We start from the raw sequence: 25277 nt of genomic DNA, 5'->3' as shown, positions 1-25277 counted from the left end.
TTGATTTTATTAAAATTGCACCAAATCACCTCAGACATTACGTCAGGGCACTTTTTATTATGGTATACAGCTGACTCTCACCATCCTACCATGCACACACACACACACACACACACCTAAATCTCACTTCATGTACACTTCATCCATCATGTTTTATGGTCACAGTGTCTTCTGTCTTTCACATTTTTCATCAACAAAAAAGAAAACAAGAAAAAAGTGAAATTTGTGTGAGTTTCTGTCACAGAATAAAAAGTGAGTGATAAAGATGCTGAATAAACAGACACTGTTTGATCCATGTTTGTCACAGGTTCAGGCTAAAACTGACCCTGAACAGCAAACGTCAGTGGAAATCACTGTGTGTTGTTACTTTAATTCAGCGTTAACATTATTTCCTCCATGTTGAGGAGGAAACATTCAAATGATTCTGTGATGATGACGATGATGATGTTGTGGACAGAAAACCTTGATGAAGGTTGCTGCAGTGAGACCGCAGCTGATTGTTTTGATGTTAATGTGTGACATGTTGATCAGCAGGGGGGGTGGCCTCAGCCTGCTCCCTACCTGCCTGTCTGCAGTTCAGGTGTATAAGAGCTGCTGCCTGTCCAGTCTGTTTCCCAGCGGCTCAGGGGGATTTTCAGCTGCTTGAGTAGAACCTGAATCCAGATCGATGTGGTTCAGGCCTTCAGGTGCTGACAGTGAACCAGTTTCCTGTGGCTGTTGTTGTGTGATGTCCTGTGTTTGTCTTGATGTTGACACACGTGTTTGTGTGAAGGTCAGATGAGGCTGGAGTAGCTCAGCTGTTTGTGAATTACATTAATCTGTTTCCTTCACTGAGCAGCTGGGTCATGATGACTCTGATTTCATCTGGTTCAATGTTAGTGAAAACTTGAATCTGAAGCTTTAATCAGTTTCCTGATCAATGACAGTTTGACAGTAGTTTTTCATGTTTCTGCTGATGTCACAGTTTGATGATAAAAAGCTGAGGTTCTTGTGTCTGAAGGAGGAAACAGAGAACAGGACGTCCTGTGTGATCCTGCTGAGAACCTGAACCTGTTTCACACAGTGAAACCAGCTGAGTGTTAACATCGACACATTCATGTTTTCAGTTTGTGCTTCTGCTCCAGATGTTTCTGTCAGCCTCTGCAGTGGTTTAACATGAGCTTTGAGTTTTTCAGTGAAAACCTCTGATAGAAGCAGGACGTGATTCCTGCTGTTCAGATTTCCTGCTTCTCACTCTGAACTCGATCAGTCTGACTCTTTAAAACATGTCTGAACCCCTCTGACTCTGCACTCTTTACTCTGAACTCTGGCCTGGACCCTGACTCTTGGACTCTGACTCTTGGACCCTGACTTTGGTCTGGACTCTGGACTCAGACCTGATGGAGAACAACTCTGAGATCGTGTTTGTGCTTCAGGGTCTGAACGACTCTGAGACCAACCGCCGGATCTACTTCGCCCTCGCGCTGGGCTCCTACCTCGTCACCGTGCTCGTGAACATGACGTTGATCGTCACCGTGTGTGTGGAGAAGACGCTGCACGAGCCCATCTACATCTTCCTGTGTAACCTGTGTCTGAACGGGGTCTGCGGAGCATCCGGGTTCTACCCTAAGCTGCTCCACGACCTTCTGAGCGATTCTCACGTCATCACGTACTCCGGCTGCTTGACACAGATATTTGTAGTTTATAATTATGTTTTCTGTGAGTTCACCAGTCTGACTGTCATGGCGTACGACCGCTACCTGGCCATCTGTAGGCCGCTGCAGTACCGTGCGCTGATGACGGCGCAGAGGGTGGCGCAGCTGCTGCTGCTCACCTGGGGCTTCTCGCTGCTGGAGACGTTGGTGGGCACCTGCTTCACCGCCACGCTGCCACTCTGCGGTCGTCACGTCCGCAAGATCTTCTGCACGAACTGGGAGGTGGTGAAGCTGTCCTGCTCTGATACGACTGTCAACAACATCTACGGCTTCGTGCTCATGTTCTCGCACGTCTCGCAGACCGGACTCATCCTCCTGTCCTACGCGCACCTGGTCCGCGCCTCGCTCCGGTCGCGCTCGGACCGCAGGAAATGCGTGCAGACGTGTCTGCCGCACCTCGCCACGCTGCTCGTCTTCACCCTGTCGCTGGTGTTCGACACCATGTACTCGCGCTACGGCAGTGGCAGCGCGCTGCAAGCGCTGCAGAACGCGCTGGCGGCAGAGTTCCTGGTGGTCCCGCCGCTCATCAACCCCATCATCTATGGCATCAATCTACAGCAGGTCAGGACCAGGATCCTCCAAAGCTTCACCCACAAACCAGAGATCCCAGAACCACATTCATGGAAAACAAAGTCTCATTCATAAAAACAACAAATGTGACCTGAAGCTCCGCTCACGAAAACTGACTGACAGTGATGATCTGACTCAGACTGACTCAGGTTATTCTCAGATCTGATACCGTCCACATGAACTGTGACACTCGGGGTTTCAGAGCTAATGTTTCCTAAAATGTTTTTAACCAGAGAGTTTAAAGGTCATTTAAGTGTTTATTAGAAAAAAATCAAAGAAATCTGATCTGTGATTAAAAATGTATATGAAAATAAATATAATTCAAAGCTGTTTTGAGAATTTACAGTAAAATCATAATGAAAAACAACGGTTGATCTGTTTCTGTTCGAGAAGTGAAATGAATATGTCATTAACAAGCTCCATGAAACTTGAATTAGTTGGATGAGAATATTTGGTTTGAACTCTTTACATTATTGCATCAGTTTGTCAGTTTTCTTTGTATCAACATGAACCAACTGTTTCATCAGGTCAAAAACAACAAGCTAAAGATCCTATAAACAGTTCCCAATGAAAACATGATGACTCTCAACTGTTAGAGGAAACTGATTGAAAATTGATTTTAAAAAACAACACAATCAGTAATAGTAGACAATTAAAGATCACTCACTGAAATACAAAGTATTATTTTTTATTTCACATTCAGTTGCATATTTGCAAAAAATAATCCAGGATCACTTTTTGCCTCCTAAATTATTTTTAAAAAATATAAATAAAAAAATGTAAATTAATCTCTCGTTTTTACTTGTTTTGAGTCAAAGATTTTTCAGTCACATATATCACACTTTTTTATTATTAAACCATTATTCATTTACTTCTTGTTTCACCACTTAAAATGACAAAAAGAGCCAATAAAACTATTATCTCTTTAGCTTTGTTGTTGTCATTTTGTATCTCTTCCTTCTGTTTGGACATTCTTCTCTCTCTCAATGTGTTGCAGGGCCACGACTGAGATTCAGAGCCACTCTGAGGAAATCAAACATCATAGATTCGTAGAATAAAGCTTAAATTCTCTGAGAAAAAACAAACAAAAAGTTTGTATTTTACCAGAAAAAACTTGTCACTACTTTGAAAAAGTGAGTAAAGGCAATTTTAGAAGAAGACATTATATTACTTCAAGTAAGAAGTTGTGGTAAATCTGTAATATTTCAAAGAAAAAGAAAAATATTAGAATATTGTCATAATGTTATGAAAGTCTGAAATATATATAATATATATATATAATATATATATTTTTTTTTTTATGAGGAAACCAGTTGCTGGGAAAACGTGTATTTAATCTTCCATCCAACAAAAAAAGGTTTTAATGTCAGGTGATCTGATTGTCTGCTCCAGTTTCAGTCACATCAAACTTTTCACTAACAAACGACTACAGGACAGTTTAAGGTTTTGTGTTGGTTTATTGGTAGATCTTCAGAGAACCACATGAACTGTGTCTTTATTTTTAACATGACTGCAAAAACACAAATGATCTTTGAGCTCTACAGAGGTCATCCAAACTGAACACTGAATAGAATAAATTGTTCATCAGACGATCAGCAGCTTCAGCTTCTTCAACAACATAAATATATTTAATTTCTCTGAGTATAAAAATAAATAATGTCCTCAGACTCAGATAAAATCAGAAACACAAAGACAGAAAAAGCTGATGAGCTGATTTCTGTTTGGTTAAACTCCTCCTCTCACTCCAGGTACGGAAGTTCTTTAATGACAAATGTGTTGAGCCAAAAAAACACAACTGTTTTGTTTTAATTATTAATGAATCTGTCCATTATCTTTACAATTCATCATGTGAAGAATAACGTCACAATTTCACAGGTAACTCCAACCAACAGTCCAACACCAGCTCCAGTTCACTGTCACAAAACAAAATAACCAGAAAATTTCTTGTTTTTTTTGTTCAGCATTTTTGCTTAAAAAATGACAAACACTGAATGATGCATCAAAGCTGTCAACTGACTTAGTTTCATTGTCAACTTTGGGAGAGACGTGAACTACAACTCCAAGAGTGCACTGCTGTAAGAATCATCCGAGAGCTGCAGCCTCTGTGACTGTGCAGCTGATGGGAGTGAAGTTATAGGTTTGTTTGTAAATTAAGACATTTCAATTAATTCACGTTGAGATTCAGGATCAGTTTTGTATCATTTCAGTTTTATCTGAATATGTTTAATGTTTGAAATGAAGAGTTTTCTGTGTTTCAAAGTCTTTGGTCGTCAGTTTAACTGACAGCTCTTATTTGATTTCATTTTTTTGGTTCTTTGGTTTCATCACTCAAAGTTGAGCAAGTAAAAGGAAAAAAACTTTTAAACACATTATGCCCACATTTACTTTTGATACTTTTACTTTTGATACTTTAGTCCACTTAATTGTTAATTAATTACAAACTGAAACAGTTTTTAAAAAATGACTTTCACTTTTAAGCCATTGTCCAGGAAAAAAATCTAGATTTTTACTTAAGTTTGAATCTGGAAAAGAAGGAAAAAATATTAAGAAAAAAACCCAGTTGTTTCTGTCACATGACTAAAATATTTGGTCTGTTACTTACTATAATCAAATCTTTTGAATTAATTTTTTTGGTCATTACAACTAACAAAATTGGATATCTTTTGTTATTACATCACCTTATCTTGTCATGTCAGAAAATATTCTTGTTGTTACACAAAATCAGAATATATCTTTACAACAAACCAACTTCTCATTTTATAACAATATGTTTGTTTTGTATAAAAATAGGAATATTTTATGACGTTACAAGATAAATGTTGAAATAACAATTTCTTGTCAAAACTGAAAAACCTGGTTTGTAGTATAAATGAGAAAAACTACAGTTAATTGAAATGAAAACATTTTCCTGTTAAAACAAAAAACTGAGCACATTTATTTTCAGTGGCAGCAACAGGCTGATTGATCAGTTTGTTTTGTCGTTAATGAACTTCCGTATAAAAACTGTTCTCCTGCAGAGACACAGATTCTCTCAGGTCGTCACAGCGGAGAACGAGTCTGACAGCAGATATTTGGTTTTCAGTCTGTAAATACTTCTGTGTTCCTCTACTTCTGTTCTCAAATGAGTCAACTGAAAATCTAAGTAAAATAAGTCAGCTGCTTATTACCCATCATGCTCTCTGCTGTATGATTAATAAAGTCCAGACCAGCAGCAGAACGTTGATCAATCCATTGATTTTGTTTTTGAATCAGTTCATTTTCAGTCTCTAACATCAAACTTCTTCAGTCTGACATGAACTTAACTGACACACAGAGTGAAGCAGCTGCTGCTCTGATTCATCTACAAACAGGATATGACATCAAAGGAGGGACCAGGTGCGAGGAGGCGGGGTTAGACAAAGCGACGAATCAGGTTGTTTCTCTCGGGCTCCAGGAACTCATTGAGCAGAGCGGCTGTCACCTTCCTGAGCTCCTCCTCCAGACTGGATACATCACTACAACGCAGGATGATGATGTCACCAGAGCCATGCCCACAACACCATGATGATGACATCATGGTGTTGTGGGCATGGCTCTGGTATTATAATTTGATGAGCAGAATGAGGGCAGAGCCATGGTGACATCTGTTTCATTATAATGATGTCATCTTTAAAAAACTGCTCATACACTAAAATAACTGTTTATAAAAGTCAGACAGATGCATCCAGATGTTTCTGCAGTGATGTTAGTACATTATACAAACCTATACTATATCATACGTTTCATCAGGTTTATATGAAGATCAAGGTCAATGTGTTAGAATGATAGAGTGAGTTTCACCTTACAATACAAAACCAGGTGGTTCTGGTCTCAGTCTGTTAGAGACCAGGACTAACAGGGACTCACAAGAGTCAGAGGGGAAATAAGACAAAAATATTCAGCTTCACAAATGATGTGAAGTTTTGTCTGATGTAAGACTGAACAGTGTTACCTGCTCAGGTAGAAGGTCGAACTGCACGTGTTCAAAGGCTGCAGTCTGTTTCTCTTGACGGTTCAGACTGAGTGAAATGACCTGAAGTGTCTCAGCCATGATAAGAGCTGAGAATGCTTCCTATCTTCTCTCCTTTAGCATAGGAAACACTGATAATGCCTTCCCACAATTCCTTGCTGCAGCAACTTTTAAAACAATCATTGTAGTTTCACCTCAGCTGTAATATACAGAAGAATAGATAAAGAATATTATTTATTCTGGTACCCACTCAGTTCTTTGTTTTTATTGAATTCTTTTTTCGTTCATCTTATTTCAAAATTTTCATCTAGTTTTTTTTGTTTCTGTCAAGAAAGGCGAATCTGTCATCCCTGTGTTGTAAATAAAGTTGGTTAAAAACAAATCAGATTCTTTTCCTAAGTCCTTATGACCTCTCCTTCACACCTTCCGATGACCTCGTGATGTTTCCCATGGAGGTCGAGGAGACGTGGTCAGGTTATCTGACCTTTTGAGATACACAAGGACATGTCTTCACTGTTCGGATTGCAGCTGTATCTGCTTTGCTTGGCTTAGGGGCGCACAGCACCTGATCCGACTGGTTCCTGTGCTAGCTGACGGTGATCAGACGTGATCTGCACCTGACACTGATCTTTATCTTTAACAGGCTCTGCTTGTTTGGACATTGGACTGTCACTCATGTTGGTCTGAGTGTTTCCCGTTTATTTGAGCTGAAGACTTCATGACTGACCCTGAACATCCCGCTGCTACTTCCTGTCTGTGGAGGTCATCTACGAGTCACAGAACCAGGACCACACAGAGTGAATGAGACACCTATAGTAACCAGTGTTGTAGAGTGAGCTGACCTTTTCCCTGGCGCAGCGCAGAACTCAGTGTAGTATTTGATCTTTGGTTCAGTGCCACTGGTTCTCAGCGTGGCCACGACGCCGTTCTGGAGCGTGAAGGTGATCATCTGACTGCTCCTCGACACTGGGAGGACCTTCAGAAACATAGAGGCACATGATGTCACAGAAAACAAATCAGTGTTGAGACACCACACACGGACGTTCTCTGCTCATGTCTCACAGATCTGAGGTCAGCCTGGCTGCTGTCATATCCCGTGGTTACATCTCTGACATGGACGATGCGGACGCCCCCGCAAGTCTTCGGGTACGAATCCTCGCCGTCAAAGTTTCTGATCTGGCCAAAGATCTTCTTGATCGTGGGCGGGTCATTACAGATGACGTAGGAGGTTTTAGACACGTGATAACCATACCTGGAGACAGGAAGCCGCAACAGAGATGACAGTCAAAATAAGAGAGAAGAAGTAACTCTACACTAATCAGTCATCATAAAGACATAAAATCATCCTCAGTTTTCTCAAGGATTCCTGGAACATCTCAAAGTCCCTGAACCCTGCTCCAGGACCAGGTCCATCTGATTACCTGGACCACCTGAACTGTGTTGGTTTCTGATGATCCCTCGCTGACTCCAGTTTGAAGGAAGCTGGGGTTTCATCGTTTGTGTGAAACTGATGTTAAGAGAACTTTAGCTCTGCTGTGAGTGACGTGAAAGTCACAGCCTTTAAATAAAACATGAGCTTAAACCTCTGTGAAACAAATTGCAGAGCAGGTGTCTGCTGCCCCCCTGTGGCACAACCTGGTTAATTATCGAACTATGACAATAATTCTGAATTCTACAACCTGAACTTGAATTAGGTAAATTTGACTTTATGTTAGATCTTTAAATAAGACTGAATTGGATTAAATCCAACCTCAGTCAGAATCAATCAGAAAGATCTGTCATGGTTTTACCACAACGATAACACTGAGTAGAGGTACAGTATATATTAAATAATAATGATATAATGACTTCAACCTTGTCATCCAGCTCCAGTCATCAACATAAAAATTTCTTTATCAGAATTATTCATTTGAACAGCAGATATTTGTAAATTTACATCAGAAGTTCATTTCATCCTGATGATGCAAATGTACCAATATTTTCATCTGATTTTGAGATGTTAAACCTGGTGGACAGCCCGAACTATGAAATCTAGACATTCATAAACGTGCAGCATACGTCTGGTAGATGTTGTGCAGCTGCTGGTTCAGGCTCAGGTTCTTTTTGTGGAGGTAAGCAGCCATTTCAGCCACGACCACTGCTGAGCTCACGCCGTCTTTGTCCGGGACCATGCTGCCACACAGGAAACCTGCCGTCACAGAGAGAACAGTGTCATATGACTCTGTTGTCTCTGGTGGTCTAGTTGTCTAACTGGGATCATCTCATCTGGTTTCAACTGGAATTAAATCTGGAAATTGACTTAATAAATAATTGATCACCAGTAAATATTTTAGTGTAATAATATTTTAACTATTTAATTGGTTGGTTTTATTTTTAAATTATTATTATTGAATTGATTTTATTCATCAGCTGGTCTGTTGGCTGTAAACCAACTGTTCATGTTCTATTTGATTAAAAACTGAGAAACGTCTGTTGTTGATGTTGTTTTGTGATACGCACATTTATCTTAATCTTATGTCATTCAGTTTTCCTATAAAGACGTCACTTAGTGAAGTTTTCCTGTGTTTAGTTTTCACTCATGTCTCCTCTGAGTACAGTCTCATTAATCTGATCTTTCATGAGCAGAAGTCGTCAGTCAGAGGCTATCACTGCCTGTATGAGTGATTCCTGTCTCAGCTAAGTCTGGTGTTCTGTTCCGAATGAAACAAGTCCAACAATTTGTAATAAAAACTAAAATAAAGTGAAAAATAAAGACAAACTGCAGAAAATGAAGTGACGGATGAATAAAGAATTTGTGACTGATGGCCTCTCTAATTCATTTCACATGATAAATACTGGACATGCGTCCTGGATTCAGAGTCCTCACTGAGGGTTTACAGCCCAGAAGCTCTGAGAGCCAGTCAGCTGGAGAGTTAGAACCTCCACATTGAGGAGGAAGGTCTGAGGATGACTTTAAATAAAAAAAAAAAAAAACAAGTTCAGTTACCAATCGACTCCTCAAAGGCAAATATGACTGTGTTTCCTGTTTTGGAGAGCTCGTGCATCCTGTTCCCAATCCACTTAAACCCTGGAAGAGTTTCCTGTTCAGCACAGGGACAGGAGATCGTCATCATCGTCATGATCATCATCCTCTTTATCATCCTCATATTTCCAGATTTAACTGAACTGTCTCACCTCAAAGTGGAACCCCTCGATACGAGCAAAGGCCTGCAGGATTTTGGAGGACACTGTGGTGGCCAACATGTAAACCCTCTGAGTGTCAGCTGGATCTGGATGATTCTCCTTCCAGTTAAAGAACATCCACCAACCCAGCAGAGCCGCCAGCTCGTTACCTGTGAACACCTTCCAACCACATCTGAAACATAGGGACATACAGGTAACTACACTTGCAGCGCACCACTGAAGCCAGTGTTCTACTTTCTGAATCCCCGTGTACACGAGGATCGACGTAACATAAAGGTCTACATGAGGCACTGCACGGACATCTGTGTGCTATCCACTTTGTTGTGCCTGCGTGGCCACTACACTATGAGGGCACCACCTGCACAGGTGCTCCTCCAGGTGGACTAGAGAGATGAATAACAACAACTAGACCTTCGTGGTGTCCAGAGCTGTCTGTGTGTGCTCCTGCAAGGGAGTAAAACTGAAGTCTAATGCAGGAAAACACAGGTAAACTACACCTGCAACACCACCTGTAAGCCATTTCTTTTAATGCTAACAGTTTCTGGACTGAAGTGCCTTTGAGCAAACATCACAGTTACCCATCAGACTTCTCTGCTACAGCCAACCGGTCAGCATCAGGATCCGTCGCCAAAACGATGCGAGCATTCTCCTTCTCTGCCAGGAGAAGAGAAAGCTCCTGCAGCACAGAAGAAGGAGAAAAGAACATGGCTGATTACAAAAACAAAAATCCTGAATCTGAAAAGAAAAACACTTGAAGAGCTGAGATACGTTTCTCACCAGAACAGACTCTCCCTCCTCTGGGTTTGGGCAGCGGACAGAGGAGAAGTTTGGGTCTGGGTCTTTCTGTTCGGGGACAGGGATCGGTGGAACGAAGCCAAAAGCCTGGAAGGCCTGCTGGACGAAAACATGTCCGACGCCGTGGAAGGACGAGTGGACAAACTTCAATGGACAGCTGCTGTTCAGATCCCTGAGAGACACAGGAGAAAGTTTGGTTTTCAGTTGGAGGCGAAAGATGTGCATTTTCACTGACTGCTGAGTAGACAGGTACCAGAGTCCAGCACCTGAATCTGGAACTGGACGTGAGCTACACAGAGTCAATGTAGTAGTGGGTTAATCAGGGGAGGTTGAACACCACAGGGGTAGCAGCATTTTGGACTAGCTGCAGAGATCCTTGGACTAGTTCCAGGGATTTGGGGACTTGTTCCAGAGATCCTGGGACTAGTTCTGGAGGTCTGGGGGGTAGTTCAAGAGGTAGTGGCATTAGTTCCAGAGGTCTGGGGACTTGCTCCATAGGTCCTCAGACTAGTGCCAGAGGTAGGGGAGTTAGTTCCAGAGGTTTGGGGACTAGTTCCAAAGGTCTGGAGACTAGTTCCAGAGGTAGTAGAGTTAGTTCCAGAGGTTTGGAGACTAGTTCCAGAGGTGTTGGGACTAGTTCCAGAGGTAGAGGAATTAGTTCCAGAGATCTGGGAACTAGTTCCAGAGGTAGTGGCATTAGTTCCAGAGCTTTGGGGACTTGCTCCATAGTTCCAGAGGTAGTGGAGTTAGTTCCAGAGGTTTGAGGACTAGTTCCAGAGGTCTGGAGACTAGTTACAAAGGCCTGGAGACTAGTTCCAGAGGTAGTAGCGTTAGTTCCAGAGGTCTGGGGACTTGCTCCATTAGTCCTGGGACTAGTTCCAAAGGTCTGGAGACTAGTTCCAAAGGTCCGGAGACTAGTTCCAGAGGTAGTGGAGTTAGTTCATAAGGTTTGGGAACTAGTTCCAAAGGTCTGGAGACTAGTTCCAGAGGTAGTGGAATTAGTTCCAGAGGTTTGGAGACTAGCTCCATAGGTCTGGGGAATAGTTCCAGAGGTCTGGGGACTGGCTGCAGAGTTGATCCCATCCTCCTTTTACCTGTGGAAGCAGAGCGAGGCGAGTTCGTCCATGTAGCAGCTGTTGATCTGGGTCAGGGGGTCAGTCCTCAGGGAACAGCTCTCCACCAGCTCCTCCTCCCAGCAGGAGGCACTCCAGGGCTCTAGCTGTTCCTCAATGCTCTGCAGGATCTCCTTGTCGTGAGGTGAGGAGATCTGAGCACCATTACACCAGTACACCTGCAGAGGGAGGTAGAGATCCAGAGCATCAGGAGGGATTTCTAGATTTACAGACGTTCAAAAGAAGACCACAAAAAACTGAGTTTGCATGTGTTGTGTTTGTAACTACAATCACCATATCTTGTTTGTATGCCTCTACAACTCTGACTAGTTTCAGGTTACATCCTTTATCTTGAATCATATAAAATATTAACCAGTTATGGCCGAACATGTGTGAGGTCACGTTGATCTTGACCTTTGACCTTTGTCTGCCAAAATCTAATCAATATGAAGAAATTCCCTCGTGGCGTTACTGAGATATTGCATTCATGAGAATGGGATGGACTATTGTATGCCTCCAAAAATGTTTGTGAATTAAGACACACTGACCACGAGCTCACACAAACCCTTGGTGGTACAAAAACAAGTATGACTTATTGAGTTCATTTATAAAAAAGGTGTGAAATCTTTTCTCTTGCCTGCCATAGGTCCTAATGTTGTTTATGAAGTGTTTTTAAAGTGACTGCAGGCTGTTGGGAGGCTGTGAGGTTATATAAACTCTAAGCAGTTTGGATATTCTCTTGTGTGCAATGCCAGTGATGGATGGTGTCTCAGGGGATGGATGGTGTCTCAGGGGTCACTGATGGTCTGATGAAGATGATGTGAATTATATGCTATGACCTTCAAAGTCACCAGATCTCAGTCCAGGTGAACTATAGGAGATGTCGGAGCAACGTGTTAGACAGACTCTCCTCCACCATCAAAACACCACCTGAGGGAATATGTTGATGAAGAATGGTGTTCATCCTCCAGTAGAGTTCAGAGACCTGGAGCAATGAAGCTGTTCTAGACGAAAACACCTGACTGAAGAACCTGCTAACACCAGCTGACATAGGGCTTTTGTTGGCAATGGAAAAGGGTTCAGTTGGCATTCAGACCTGGGTCAGGTGACGCTGGAATGTATCGGGTCCAGCTCCGATCGGCACTGATCAGCATTGATGTAAACACAACACCCGGGTGAAACCACAAATTTTTTTCTGGTGCTCTGAAAGTTTTAAAAACACACCAACACTGATCGAAGCCTCACAAGGAGGCTCCGACGCTTCAACAGGCTTCTACCATCTGCTCGTTGGTTAGCAGCTCACAATTCCTCAATTGCTTCTGTGTGTGTGCTCTGTAAGTGCACATGATGACATCACTCCTTGCAGTTGTGTGTGTCCTCAGTCCAACAGAGAGACAAACTCGACTGGCAGTGGAAAAGAGGTCAATCAGCTTTTATTAGCTGGTTTACCCACTTGTCAAAACCCTCTTACACCTGCTAATTTTGGTGGAAAAAGGGTACGAAACACTGTATGATGGTTTCTCCTTCAATCTGTCACCTTTTATTATTTAAGTACATTATATTAATTGCTTGCACTATCCTGGATATTTTACTTTATGGTCATATATGAACCTTTATTAAGTTCAGTATTTTTAAATGGGTACATTTCATTTTAATTATACTATTAGAGTATTGTTACAGGGATGTAGTGACAGAAAACTGACACCACTGTTAATACACTGATGTGTGTGTTAATAAGGTGTACACACTGAACCTCCTGTAACAGACACGTCACAGCAGAGGATCCATCTTAGTTCATTTGTTGTCAGTTGCAGCTCTGACAGAGAAACCTCTGCTGTCATCTCCCATCTACCATACCATCCTCTGTTTCCTAGTGGGTTCATGAGTGTGTTGTGGACCTGTGGTGGTTAGCGACCTTGTATCCATTGTCTTCTTTAGGATTATGTGAAGCAGTGATCATCACTCCAGCTGCTGCTCCAAGCTTCTTCACAGCATAGGGCTGAAAAAAGAGAAAACAGATGTAATACTGACATACAGCTGAAGATGAGGTGTGTGCCAGGCCCAGAGAGAGATGATGATGGAGACAAGGTGCTCGTGTTTCCTCACCACATACGGCGTGGGGGCAAATGTGGAGAACAGGTGAACAGGAACACCTCTGCTGAGCATCACAGCAGCCGTCAACTTAGCCAACCTGAAACAAAAACATGGGTTTGTCTTCATGCTCTCACCCAGTGACACCCCCACATCACAAACTCTAGGGGCTGTAAATACAGTCTCATCATCTCTCTGAAGAGTTAACCTTTAACCTGACAAACAACTGGTGTAGTGACATATACAACTGAAGAGTTCAAGGTTCTGTAGATGATCGTCACTGCCACTAGATGTCGCACCAGAGAACCAGCTTCTCAGACCAAAACAAATGCTTAATCAGCTACACCTCCCACTGCCATTTGGCCACAACCCCCAGGTCATAACTGCTGCAATAGCAACATTTGCCAAACACATTTATAATATGGAAAACAGCAATTCAGTGAACGTTATCATGCTACTGTAGCCGTCACTAATGAAAACAGACATTAACATTACGTAGCATCAAGGTACACATGGAGGAGAAGAAAACCAGGTCTGAGTTCAGCTGGAGCCTTTAGCAGCTCGGAGGGTTCTCCGTCTTAGTAAAGACCGACCAGGACTGACTCCACGGTCGGAGTGGGAGAGAGATTCAGACCTGGATCCACTGGGACCATCCATGATAATGACACTGATGGAGTTGGTAAAAACTTAAAAAACTCTCTGGATATTTTGACAGTCCACCGACTGGGATTTGAGCCTGCAGACCTCAGGCCAGTCCACCTGTGCTCTGGTCTCATCTCTTTCTTCATCAGAGCCTTTTTTAGATGAAGATGTGGAGAAAATTCTGAAGGTCACTCTCACCTGAACGCTGTGAACTGCACTGGGTCATCTCACCTGTGTGTTCATAAATGTGGGGAGGACCAACGGTCTATCAGGAGGGACTCACATGCACTAACATGCACACCTACATGCACTAACATACACACGCTACCAGACCGGCTACCAAAGCAAAGAGCAGAGAAACTTGGATTACATCACACACAGAGGGGGTGTGGCTTTGACTCCACCACTGGTGTGTTACTGTTTCCTATATAAATCTAAGTCTCTATCAGAGGTCTCTCTGTGTCTGTTTTTGCTAAAGTCTTCTCTGAATGTTAGCATTAAACACAGGCGAAGTGAGCTCTGCAGAGTTTAGGACACTGACCGCTGACTGCTGCAGCCGCTCTCCTCCTGCCCTCTGGTGTCAAAACCTACAACCACTCCTCTGCTGCTGAAGTCTGCAAAGTACCTGGACAGGTAGGAAAACAGGCCCTGAGGAGAGAGAGAGAGCGAGAGGGAGAGAGACAAAGCAAAACACATATGTTAGAAACCAGTCTTTAAAGTCACAGCTCACTAACTGGTCTGACAAGTTTATTAACTGGTCTGACTGGTTCACTAATTGGTCTGACAAGTTTATTAACTGGTCTGACTGGTTCACTAATTGGTCTGACTGGTTTATTAACTGGTCTGACCTGTGTGGACTGGATGACAGTGAGGTCATTGATCCGGTTGAATCCGGCTCCCATCGGCGCTCTGAGTCCGGCCGTGCCGAAGCTCATCCTGTTGCAAAGTCTGGACCTCAGATCGTCCCACCGAGCTGCTGCCACCAGAGACTCCACCTGAGCCCGAGTCCACCGGTTCTACACCACAAGAGAGAGAATCCATCAGAACCTGATCCATATGGGTCCTCTGAGCCATTGAGCTCAGTCCACAGACTGAAGAGCACACGTTCCTTCATCACCTGAACTGGACCAACACACACACATACACGCACACACACATACACACACACACACACACAATGTTTGATAAAAACCACAGAGCAGCCGTTTTAGAAAAATGAACAAATAAAGATTTATGGCTTCAAAATGAAGCAGTGGGATTTTATTGAGAAGAAGAGAAGAAAAAGCAACTTGTAAATTTTAGTATGTAACCTTCACAGGAAATTAAAGTTGTATCAACAACACACTTACAACAAAAAAGTACTAATTTAAGACACGGGGTCAAACACAGGCTGCAAACAGAAACACACTGAAACGTTAGATGCTGTGGTTTGTGGTGCAGAAAAATTTGTGTTACTAACATATGTGGTAACTGACCTGGACATATGTTTCATGTAACAAAGTTTGTCGAGACGAGAGCTGAGATCTTGTAAAAGTTTGAATTATCTCACTGAGTCAAAGTTTCAGACTTCAGTCAATACTGACTGAATCAGACCAGAAAACTGTGAACTACAATGTTTCTCCAAGAGCCTGGAGAACATGTGACCACATGGAGAGATCACAGAGTGGTGTGTGTCGGAGTGTGTGTGAGTCTTTTCCAGGCAGCTGACATTTACAGCGGAGGTCAGCAACATTCATGACCTTTATAAAACACACAGCTCTGAAATCAGAGAGGACATGTGTGTATAAATATATTCATAAATGAATCGACAGCAAGTTCAACATTTTCTGTACAATCTTCATGTTTTAGTGTGCAGACACTGAACTGATGCATCAGCGCCACCATGTGGCGTCTTTTTGTATTTCTGTTGTCATGGCGACTGCAGCAGGATAAAGCTGCACATGATGTGAACCTGTGATCTGTAATCTGGACAATAACATCTGATCACAGTGATTAATGGATTAATCAGTAATGAAAACAATAGTTAGCTGCAGAGCTAGGATTAACAAGAGACTCTGAATCAGCTGCAGGTGTCTGATCTGAGACCAGTTAAGTAGTGGAACCTTCTTCAGATAAATGCATGAACAGGTTTTTCTAAAGCCCACTGAGACCTCAGGTCTTGATATATTCTTCAGGTGACAGTCAGCTGATGGTGTGAGTCCAGGTCTACAGCCAGAGATCTGACCTGGTTTGTGGTCTTTTATGTCTGCAGCTGACCACTGACTTTGAATCTTCATCTTACAAACAATTATCTCAGTTATATCTTTGTTATATCAAGTGTCTGATGTTTTGACTCCTGCATTCACTGATTTGTTCGGTGCACCTGTATGGACCACAGTCACCTGGTGGTATCAGAACATAAATGTGTGCATCATCTGCATATGAGGAAGTCTGGAACCCAAACATCTGGATTTCCATGAGATAAGTTCTCTTGATCCCACCCAGAAAAATTAAAGACAAAGAAAGAAGCAGCCACAGCTGATGTGGAGCAACTAACACGTACCTCCATGACCAGCACCTTAGGCCACTGTAAAGACCTGCTCGTTGGTTTACCTGGCATTGGCTCCTGCTGTTTTCATCAGGACTGTCTGAATTATGTTAAATATTTTCATATTTTCTTTTCAAGTTTCTTTTCAGTTCCATTTAAAGTGAAAATGTTGCACATCAATTTGAAGCTGCTCCATGTATGAATTTCAACATACATTTAAATTTACATTGTCTTGCTTTAAAGAGTTGATATTCAAAATGCATCCACATCAGAGTGAACATGGACTCAGTGTGGGAGGTGGAGTCAGGTGCAGCAGGTGGATGTTGGTGGCTCTGAACACCATCCAGCTGGTTCAGACTGTGGTATCCGGATGATTAACGGCTGGTTGGATTCAATATAAACTCACCATTAAAACATTAAGTTTCACCACCTGTACAAAACGTCTCTCACCCCTTGCGGCTAAATGAGCTGAGTCATGCTGTCTGATAACCCACAGAGCTAATCTCCATCACGACTCTGACAGTGAGCCAGTGTTCCTGTCTGCCAGCTGGCCTGCAGGGCCGCACTGCGGGCAACACACACTCTGTAACCCCGGTTAGAAACGCATCTAGACCAACCCACAGACGCGGCTGTCATTTTTCAGATCTCCCATTTCAAACCTCTTACTTGAGATTCCCTTGCATGTCGACACAATTAATTACGATAAGAAACACGACTTGATATAAGTCTTGAAATGACTCTTTCTAGTGGTAAATACGGCATACAAGGTATCAATGTAACAACTGTCATTTAGATCTATTTTTATTTTTTGTGGATGCTGCGCAGCTGTTCCCACAAGCCTTCAACAACGAAGTGACTTTCGTGCAACTGCTCACAAAGTTTAAGTTCAGTGAAAAAAGAGGCAAATTCTGTACATAATTACACCTAAAATAAGGTAATTTGTGTACCGATTTGACGAGACGATCGTGATTACGTTTTAAACACATTATCTTAAACTAACTTTACGACATTTGTTTGCCAACATGCAATGTCAACATAAAATACAAGATTTCTCAGGGAAGTCTGGTGCGACGTTCCCTCCGCACAGTCATGCACGCACAGCAGAACAGATCGGGTTTACGCTGGCTTCCCAGCTGCTTCCTAGCTGACGCACGGACAGGCACTCACCTTGTCCCATGTTAGCCACTGGTGCACCACCTTGTCCAGCTGTGGGTCGCCAGTGCTCTGGCACCTCAGGTTGGCGTTCAGGTCCCCGTTAACTCCGTTATCGTCTCCCATGCTGACAGACTGAGCCAGACTAGCTAACACTCAGTGAACCGTAGCAGGGTCATTTGACTGGCGCATAAAGTAGCCAACAGCCAGCGGACTGTTACACTGTTTTAGCTCCCAGCTGTTAGCGGGTCCCGGCTCCTGGAGAGGACGCAATCACACGCCTCCTCTTTGTTATGGTTGCCGGAGGAGAACTGCGTAACTCTGCGTGTAAGCCTTTAACTTCAGTGACCGAGACTAATGTTAGCTTCACTGCAGCTGAAGTCGGTATCAGCCCGCTAACCACCCAGAATATTCCTCTCAAAATATTCCTCTGTAAAGTTAGACACGACAGAAATATTCACCACTAAACGTCATACACAACGCTGTCAAGTCTGCAAGAGGCAACCCACTGAACTTCCGGTCTGTTACTATAATAAAAGTTTACTTTCAAGGAAACCTATGAACAAGAATAACACTTGTTTTTTTATCTTGACATCGAAACAAAGATACTGTATACCATGAGCTATACAGAAGAATCATTACAGGCAGCGCCAATGGCATGGAATGGTGTTCACTTCCTATCTCCTAAGTAGGTCGTGATTGCTTGTTCGCGTAAAAACATTAAAATACAACACTAGATTCAGTTGGAATTAGGGCCTGATTTTGCTGCTCGTTTTTACCAGCAGTTTAATATCTGAGCAACACAGTACAAGATTACTTCAGCCAAATAATAATGTTTCCCTCCAAAAACAGTTGAATGATTATAGCAGTAATCGTGTTATTAAGCAAAGAAATAAAAGTTTTATTTCAGTTTAAACTTTTAATTCATGTTTTCAAATATAAGTCCCTCTAAACTTCTGTGGTTGGAAAGTGTCGCCTGCAGCAGTGAAACGGACCAGACCAGAACTGACAGAGAGAGCTGCTGTGTTATTAAGGCAGACAGGTCTGGATAAAGTTAATTTTCTCCTGATCTGTCGTCTGAAACATGATATTTTAGTGTCAGAATGTTCTGAAGATCTGTGGCTTATGAAAAATTGATCTAATGTTTATTTTGGTTCCTATGAGGCTAAAGAATCATAACCTATGATCATGTTCACTTCTCCCATTGGAATGAATGGACCGGGACCTGCCGCTGGTCTCCTAAAGGGGCGGGGAGGTGGAGATCCCAGGATTATCCATGATGTGCAAACACCCAAAACATGTAGCTCCTGTCTCTGCTTGACAATCCCCAGCCTTTGTCAACAGGACACAGTCACATCCATGACGAAAATAACGGAGATGTTAGGTGCAAGAGCTGGTACTCGAACTAGCTTCGAGAGACAATAGCATACAGTGGCCACAAGATGAACATGATGAATGCAAACATGCACCAGAACCTTTATGGGACAGAAAGCTGTTCTGAGATCTGATGTAAGGAGAGATATCACTTCACTTCAGTATCGTTTTAGTATCTCTTTTTAGCCTTAACTGACCAACACTGCCTGCCTCGCTTGTCCTGACACTGATGTGTAGTCAGAGCAGAGTCATCGGTGTGTTAACATGCTAAATGAATTGTTTTTCAACAGTAACCTGATTTCTTAAACATAATGTAAACCAGATCAGACTGTAAAAACCAGATTGTATGTTGTCTACTGAACAGGTGAAGAAACAGAAATTTGTTCTCCTCATTACTGTCAAACTCTGTTGAACTTTTACCTTAAAATGTCATCAACCCATCCATTAATATTGATTGAATTATGGAATTACAATGGCAATTTAAGGGGATTGTTAATGTATTATTTATGGACTGTAAGGTATTTTTTCAAGTTCAGCACAATTTAGGGCCCTTGTAAGGGGTAAATTTAACTTTGGGATGTCCTTAATACTATTTGGTAGATTCAACAAATAATTTACCCTTTAAAAACCAATTCAATTAATGCAAAGAAATCAAAATCAAAAACCATTTACTAGAACCCAATAATTATTCAATAATCAACCCCAAATTTGGACTTGACCCTGTAATATTAACCAAGTTACAAAGCCAACGCTCAATTAGAATCTTAATCGGAAATTAAGGACATGTCAAGGTACAAATTCAGAGCTGCTTTTAAAGGTAAAATATGAACTTTAAAGGGTATTGAGGGCCTTCTATCTAACCGGATACAACATGTGAATCAGACAGACTTTGCAAAACACACCCTGGACCTCTTTCTGTGTTGAAGACACAGAGATAAAACTGATGAAAATATTTCATCAGACTGTTTATCATATTACATTAAGTTCCTTAGATCAGTTTCTCCACTGATGATCCTCCGCTGTCCTCTTCAGTTTCAGGTGTTTGTCCATCAGTCAGCTGACAGTTGAACTGGTCTCTGAAGGCATCCAGCAGGTGAGGGATGGTTTCCTCTACACTGACATCTCTCTGCAGCTCAGCGCTGAGCGACGTCACTCCTTTATCTTCAATACCACATGGTACAATGTGGCTGAACCACGACATGTCAGTGTTACAGTTCAGAGCCAGACCATGAGACGTGATGTATCGACCACAGTGAATTCCTGAAAATCAGAAGAAAACAACATTCATACTAGTGATGTCACATATGATACAGAGGCTCTGTTGAGTTGAGTACTTATGACAGTTTCCACAGAAGCTTTGTATCAAGGCTTGAATCAGATGACAAACAAGGCCTCAGTTTCAGCAGAATCCCGTGATCACTTCAATCCAAGGTTCATGACTTGGTTTCTTTAAGACAGTCGAGGGCCACGAACTGTGGCAGGCAGGTGGCTGAAGACTGAGTGTGCTAACATTTTACTCTTTTACTGTTTTTTTTTTATCTTGAATTGTGTCTTAATATATCTTTCATTTTCTTCTGTTTACTGATTTTGTTTATTGTTGCTCCCATGTAGAAATAACACTTTCAAAACAAATGTTTTGTTATTTTTATTTCTATCTCTCTCCTTGAACACTGAGACAAACAAGAACATGTTTATCTCTGTGTAGGTTCTCAGTCGTCCAGGTCATGGTAGTCTTAAGTGCTAGAGTCAAAGGCAACTGGACCTCTTTTTGGTTTCTTGGACACATATCACCTCTCATTGAAAAAGCTTCATCAGTTCTAAAAACTGATGGGGGAGTCTCAAGTATTTAACCTTTGGTGGGTTTGTCACCTTGGAGGGGGTTCTTAGAGTTGTTGACCCAAACTTCCATCATGTGAGTCGTTAGGGTCGTACGGGTCTAGGTGTGAATGGGGATTAATTAACTGATAATAAGCCACCTCCTCTGTTTATCGATGGTTGTTCTAGTTGGACATAGATGGCTTCCTACACTCCTCTCTCAAACCATCTGTCTTCTCTGTCCAAAATGTGGACGTTTGTATCCTCAAAGGAGTGTTCTTTCTCCTTTAGATGCCGATATACAGTTGTAGATATATATCATGTTTATTCTTGTCTCTATCAGCTGACACCACAGCTGTTTATGCTCTACTGCTCACCAAGTAAGTAATGCCTACATGGATAATTACTACAGTTCATGAAAAAGTATTAAGACATGTAAGAATCCTCACTGGATTCAGCCGTTGCAAAAACTGCTGCGACATGTCAGTGACATGTGAGTGACACAGTAGCATGATTGTTTATGATTTGGCTGCCCTGAGTTATATTTACCAGTAGGTGTCACTGGTGAACACTGTTAAATGAGGCTTTGAGTAATGAGGACTTATGTAATATATTTGGCTGCAAGGCTTCAGGAAAGCCTCCTTTCACCATCACTATTTCCTACAGGAAACGCATCACCAACCTCTAGAGAGACGTTCATGTTCACATCTTTTTCATGAAGTTATTAATCAGCAGTGGTTTTCAGACATGGACTGCTGAGAGAGAGCAGTGGAGTTAAAATGTTGTCATATAAAAGGAGGGAGACTCTGCTCGGTTCTTTCAGGCAGCATCACTGATGGATTTAAAACAAATTCAGTTTAAACGCTTTAATCATTGACTATTGCTCTCCTTCTTACAGTGAATCCACTGATACATTCTCACATCAGCTTCATTACGCAATGTTATTACAGAGTGAATTCTGCTTCTGCTTCATAAAACCTGACAGACCACATTACATTAGACTGATCTGATCTGGAAGAATATCCTCAGCAACTTCAGGATCTGCTCAGGGTTTCAAAGGTTATTAAACTGAGTTTCTTTTCTTTGTAGATATGAGACAAAGTTTGAGATATCACATGAATTACAGTGATTGTAAAGGTCAGAACAAGACTCCGGTTTAATCTCTGCAGGAGTTTGTGCTGCTCGAGTCTCACAGTTAATCTGACTTAATGTAGAATCAGAATAACTTTAATGATCCCCACATAGAAACTATTTTCAGTTTGATTTCAGTTCAGACTTGTGATGAAACAGAAATGTTTGAGGTTGACAGACAGTGAGAGGTGCAGGTCTGAAAGGAGCCACAGAGGAACAGAGTTGTATTGACAGCAGTGAAGTTGTGTTGTTGTACCGATGGCACAGATTTTGTTGTCTCCGACCCAAACTCCAGTGTGAGGAGATGTCGATGCTTCAATACCAAACCTGCTGCAGACCGAGATGATGGTTTTCTCCAGCTCGCAGACATACCAACGAACACTCTGAGAGAGCAGAACAAAAATTTAAAACATGTCTAGTCACATTAAATAATGTTGAACTCCAGAATAAATCAGTTCAGACCTTCTTGAAGCTGCCCAGGTTCAGGACCGGGTAGCAAACCAGCTGTCCCGGCCCGTGAAAGGTGATGAGTCCTCCTCGGTTGGTTCTATGGATGTCGGCCCCAAGCAGGCGGAGTCGGTCAAGCACGGGGGTGGGGTAAGGTTTGTGGCGGATCCCGGTGGTGTAGACTGGTGGGTGCTGACACAGCAGCAGAGCATGAGCCGGACCAGATCGGTGCCTGTTCAGATAGACCTGCTGCAGCCGCAGAGCCTCCTGGTAGGTGACCAGCCCAAGACGGACCACCTCCACCACCGGTCTGGTGCCCTGCATTCAGGACTGGAACCAGACCAGTTACCATTTACATTTATATGGACATTTAGTCATTTGGCAGACACTTGCAAGTGAAGGACATCAGTAAGCTACAGTGGAGAACCAGGGAACAAGGCCCAGACAATAACATTATAAATTAAGGATTTCTCTCTATGGTTGAAGGTTTTTTAAAACCTAAAAATTAACAAAATAGCACCACAGATATCGTTAATTTGTGACTGAAAACTATTTTAATTTCTTCAACTGGGTTCCCCACAAATATGTGGTTACATGAATCTATTATAATATGCATACAATAAAATTATAGCTAATACATAACGTTATTTTTACTGATTATCTACATAATTTAAAGGGTTAAAAACCAATCCAAACAAAACTGAAAACATTAGATGTGAGAAGTGATGGTTTACATTTACGTTTATTTGTTCTACTTTAATGGAGGTTCACTCCTTAAAATCTGGCTTATGTTGAGCAGATATTCAATTGAAACTACCTAAATACAAGTAGTAAATTGTTAACAAATCTATCCCTGAATTATTTTCTTCAAATCCCATAAAATGCAATTTCATTAAATCATTATTAAAGGGTTGATTGAAGTTTAAAAGAAGTAAAACTATAATTATGTTATGGATAAATCAATATCATATGTATGCTCTGTTTGGTTTTCACCACAGGGTGTATATAAAAGTAAACTGATATAAATTTAAATATAGAGTTAAACGTATGAACTCTTTGGAAAAGAACAAAATGACATTAAACTGCAGCAGTTTTACCTCAATGACAGATTTAGCGTTAGTTTCACCGTTTCGACATTAGATTCGTTCAAATTCGTGTAAACCAGTTTAAATTTGTTTTGATCCGCTTAATTTCAGAGTTTCTTTACCTCTCTGACTTCACAGCTGACCTCTCAGAAACCCTGCGCCGCCATCATTATTGTTATTATTACCTTCTCCTTCCACTGTCATATCGGTATCTATTTCCGGGTTGTGCTGGTCACCTTTCACAATAAAACTTTAATTGTTTATTGTATTCTTAAATGTAAATATACTAGTTCCCTCACTGTGTATATATTGGTACCCACATTGTGACCTGACACTTTGTTTCCTATTCAGTTTTATTTGATCTGAATTGAAGGTTATTTATTGAGATTGAGTTTCATGACTGTATTTCTGGAGTTTTTATTTTTCTTTATCGCTACTTGGTTATACTGTACATTCAACAAACACATTTATATTATATTTATAATCTCACATATGAAATGTAAAATCACTGTGCAAAAATGATTATAAAACAACCTCTACCAGAGGCCTGGGAGTTTGAGTGTTCTGCACAGCATCGTAGCTGTTACTAGAACTGCACTCTTCTGGACAGAGATATCAGACGTTGTAACTGGAATCTGCTAGAGCCATTCTCCCAGTTTGGGTGTCCCTGCCCCCAGTGCTCCAATTACCACTGGTTCCGCTGTTGCCTTTACTCTCCACATTTTTTCTAGCTACTCTATCAGCCCTTGGTATTTCTCGAGCTTCTCGTGTCCCTTCTTCTTGATGTTGCTGTTCCTTCTGATTGCTACATCTATCACCACTGCCTTCTTCTGTAGCTTGTCGACCAAAACGATGTCTGGTTGGTTAGCCATCACCAGTTTGTCAGTCTGGATCTGGAAGTCCCACAGGATCTTAGCTCAGTCATTCTCAACCACCTTAGGAGGTGTCTTCCATTTTGACCTTGCAACTCTCAGTTCATACTCGGTGCAGATGTTCCTGTACACTATGCCAGCCACTTGGTTATGACGTTCCATGTATGCTGTTCCTGCCTGCATCTTACACCCTGCTTTTACATGCTGAATTGTCTCATCTTTGCACAGTCTGAACCTGGGGTCCTGTCTGGTGTGGTAGACCCCGGCCTCTATTGATCTTGTACTAAGTACCTGTTCTTGTGCTGCCATGATTAGTGCTTCTGTGCTGTCTTTCAGTCTAGCTTTCTCCAGCCACTGGTAGGATTTCTTGATATCAGCCACTTCTTCTGATGTCGGTGGCCTCTATCTTCTCCTTTGGCCAGCTTATTATACCAGTGGGGTATCTGATGACAGGCAGGGTATGTGTTGATGGCTCGGATCTTGTTCTTCCCATCAGCTGGCTTTTCAGGACCTGCCTTACTCTGTATAGGTATTTGGCTGTGGCTGACTTTCTTGCGGCCTCCTCATGGTTTCCATTTGCCTGTGGGACCCCAAGGTATTTGTAGTCCCTCTCTTTGATACCATCCAACCACATTTATCTAGTGCTGTAGACCCCGGTGATCATCAGTGAGTCAATGGCATACAGCAAATATATATATATATATATATATATATATATATATATATATATATATATATATATACATATACACACACACACACACACACACACACACACATATATATATATCCTATTTTT

At 41.9% G+C, this 25277-nt stretch overlaps 3 protein-coding genes across 3 annotated transcripts; 1 reads left to right on the top strand and 2 right to left on the bottom strand.

The window, feature by feature from the left end:
* Nucleotides 1-1228: 1228 nt before the first annotated feature.
* LOC139631607 (putative olfactory receptor 7A2) lies at nucleotides 1229-3186 on the top strand. The gene has a single exon (XM_071495914.1). It carries the CDS (start codon nucleotides 1380-1382, stop codon nucleotides 2337-2339), a length of 960 nt encoding a protein of 319 aa, XP_071352015.1. The 5' UTR covers nucleotides 1229-1379; the 3' UTR covers nucleotides 2340-3186.
* Nucleotides 3187-3701: 515 nt separating this feature from the next.
* pgm2l1 (phosphoglucomutase 2-like 1) lies at nucleotides 3702-18219 on the bottom strand. The gene is made up of 14 exons (XM_071495913.1): nucleotides 17770-18219; nucleotides 14924-15091; nucleotides 14617-14723; nucleotides 13449-13533; nucleotides 13258-13341; nucleotides 11325-11521; nucleotides 10213-10402; nucleotides 10014-10111; nucleotides 9427-9607; nucleotides 9239-9332; nucleotides 8311-8440; nucleotides 7315-7504; nucleotides 7095-7228; nucleotides 3702-5758 (listed from the first exon to the last, which is right to left on the bottom strand). Exons 1-14 carry the CDS (start codon nucleotides 17878-17880, stop codon nucleotides 5656-5658), a joined length of 1872 nt encoding a protein of 623 aa, XP_071352014.1. The 5' UTR covers nucleotides 17881-18219; the 3' UTR covers nucleotides 3702-5655.
* Nucleotides 18220-18631: 412 nt separating this feature from the next.
* Nucleotides 18632-23811, bottom strand: lipt2 (lipoyl(octanoyl) transferase 2). Its single transcript, XM_071495915.1, has 4 exons — nucleotides 23729-23811; nucleotides 22537-22851; nucleotides 22331-22457; nucleotides 18632-20388 (listed from the first exon to the last, which is right to left on the bottom strand). Exons 2-4 carry the CDS (start codon nucleotides 22843-22845, stop codon nucleotides 20117-20119), a joined length of 708 nt encoding a protein of 235 aa, XP_071352016.1. The 5' UTR covers nucleotides 22846-22851; nucleotides 23729-23811; the 3' UTR covers nucleotides 18632-20116.
* Between the last annotated feature and the right edge of the window lie 1466 nt (nucleotides 23812-25277).

Source organism: Trachinotus anak, unplaced genomic scaffold (assembly GCF_046630095.1).
Source record: "Trachinotus anak isolate AG129_WGS33_773 ecotype Australia unplaced genomic scaffold, CSIRO_AGI_Tana_v1 ptg000014l, whole genome shotgun sequence".
Taxonomy (NCBI): Eukaryota; Metazoa; Chordata; class Actinopteri; order Carangiformes; family Carangidae; genus Trachinotus; species Trachinotus anak.
Note: the sequence above shows the minus strand (reverse complement) of the source record. Positions and strands in the feature narration are given on the sequence as shown.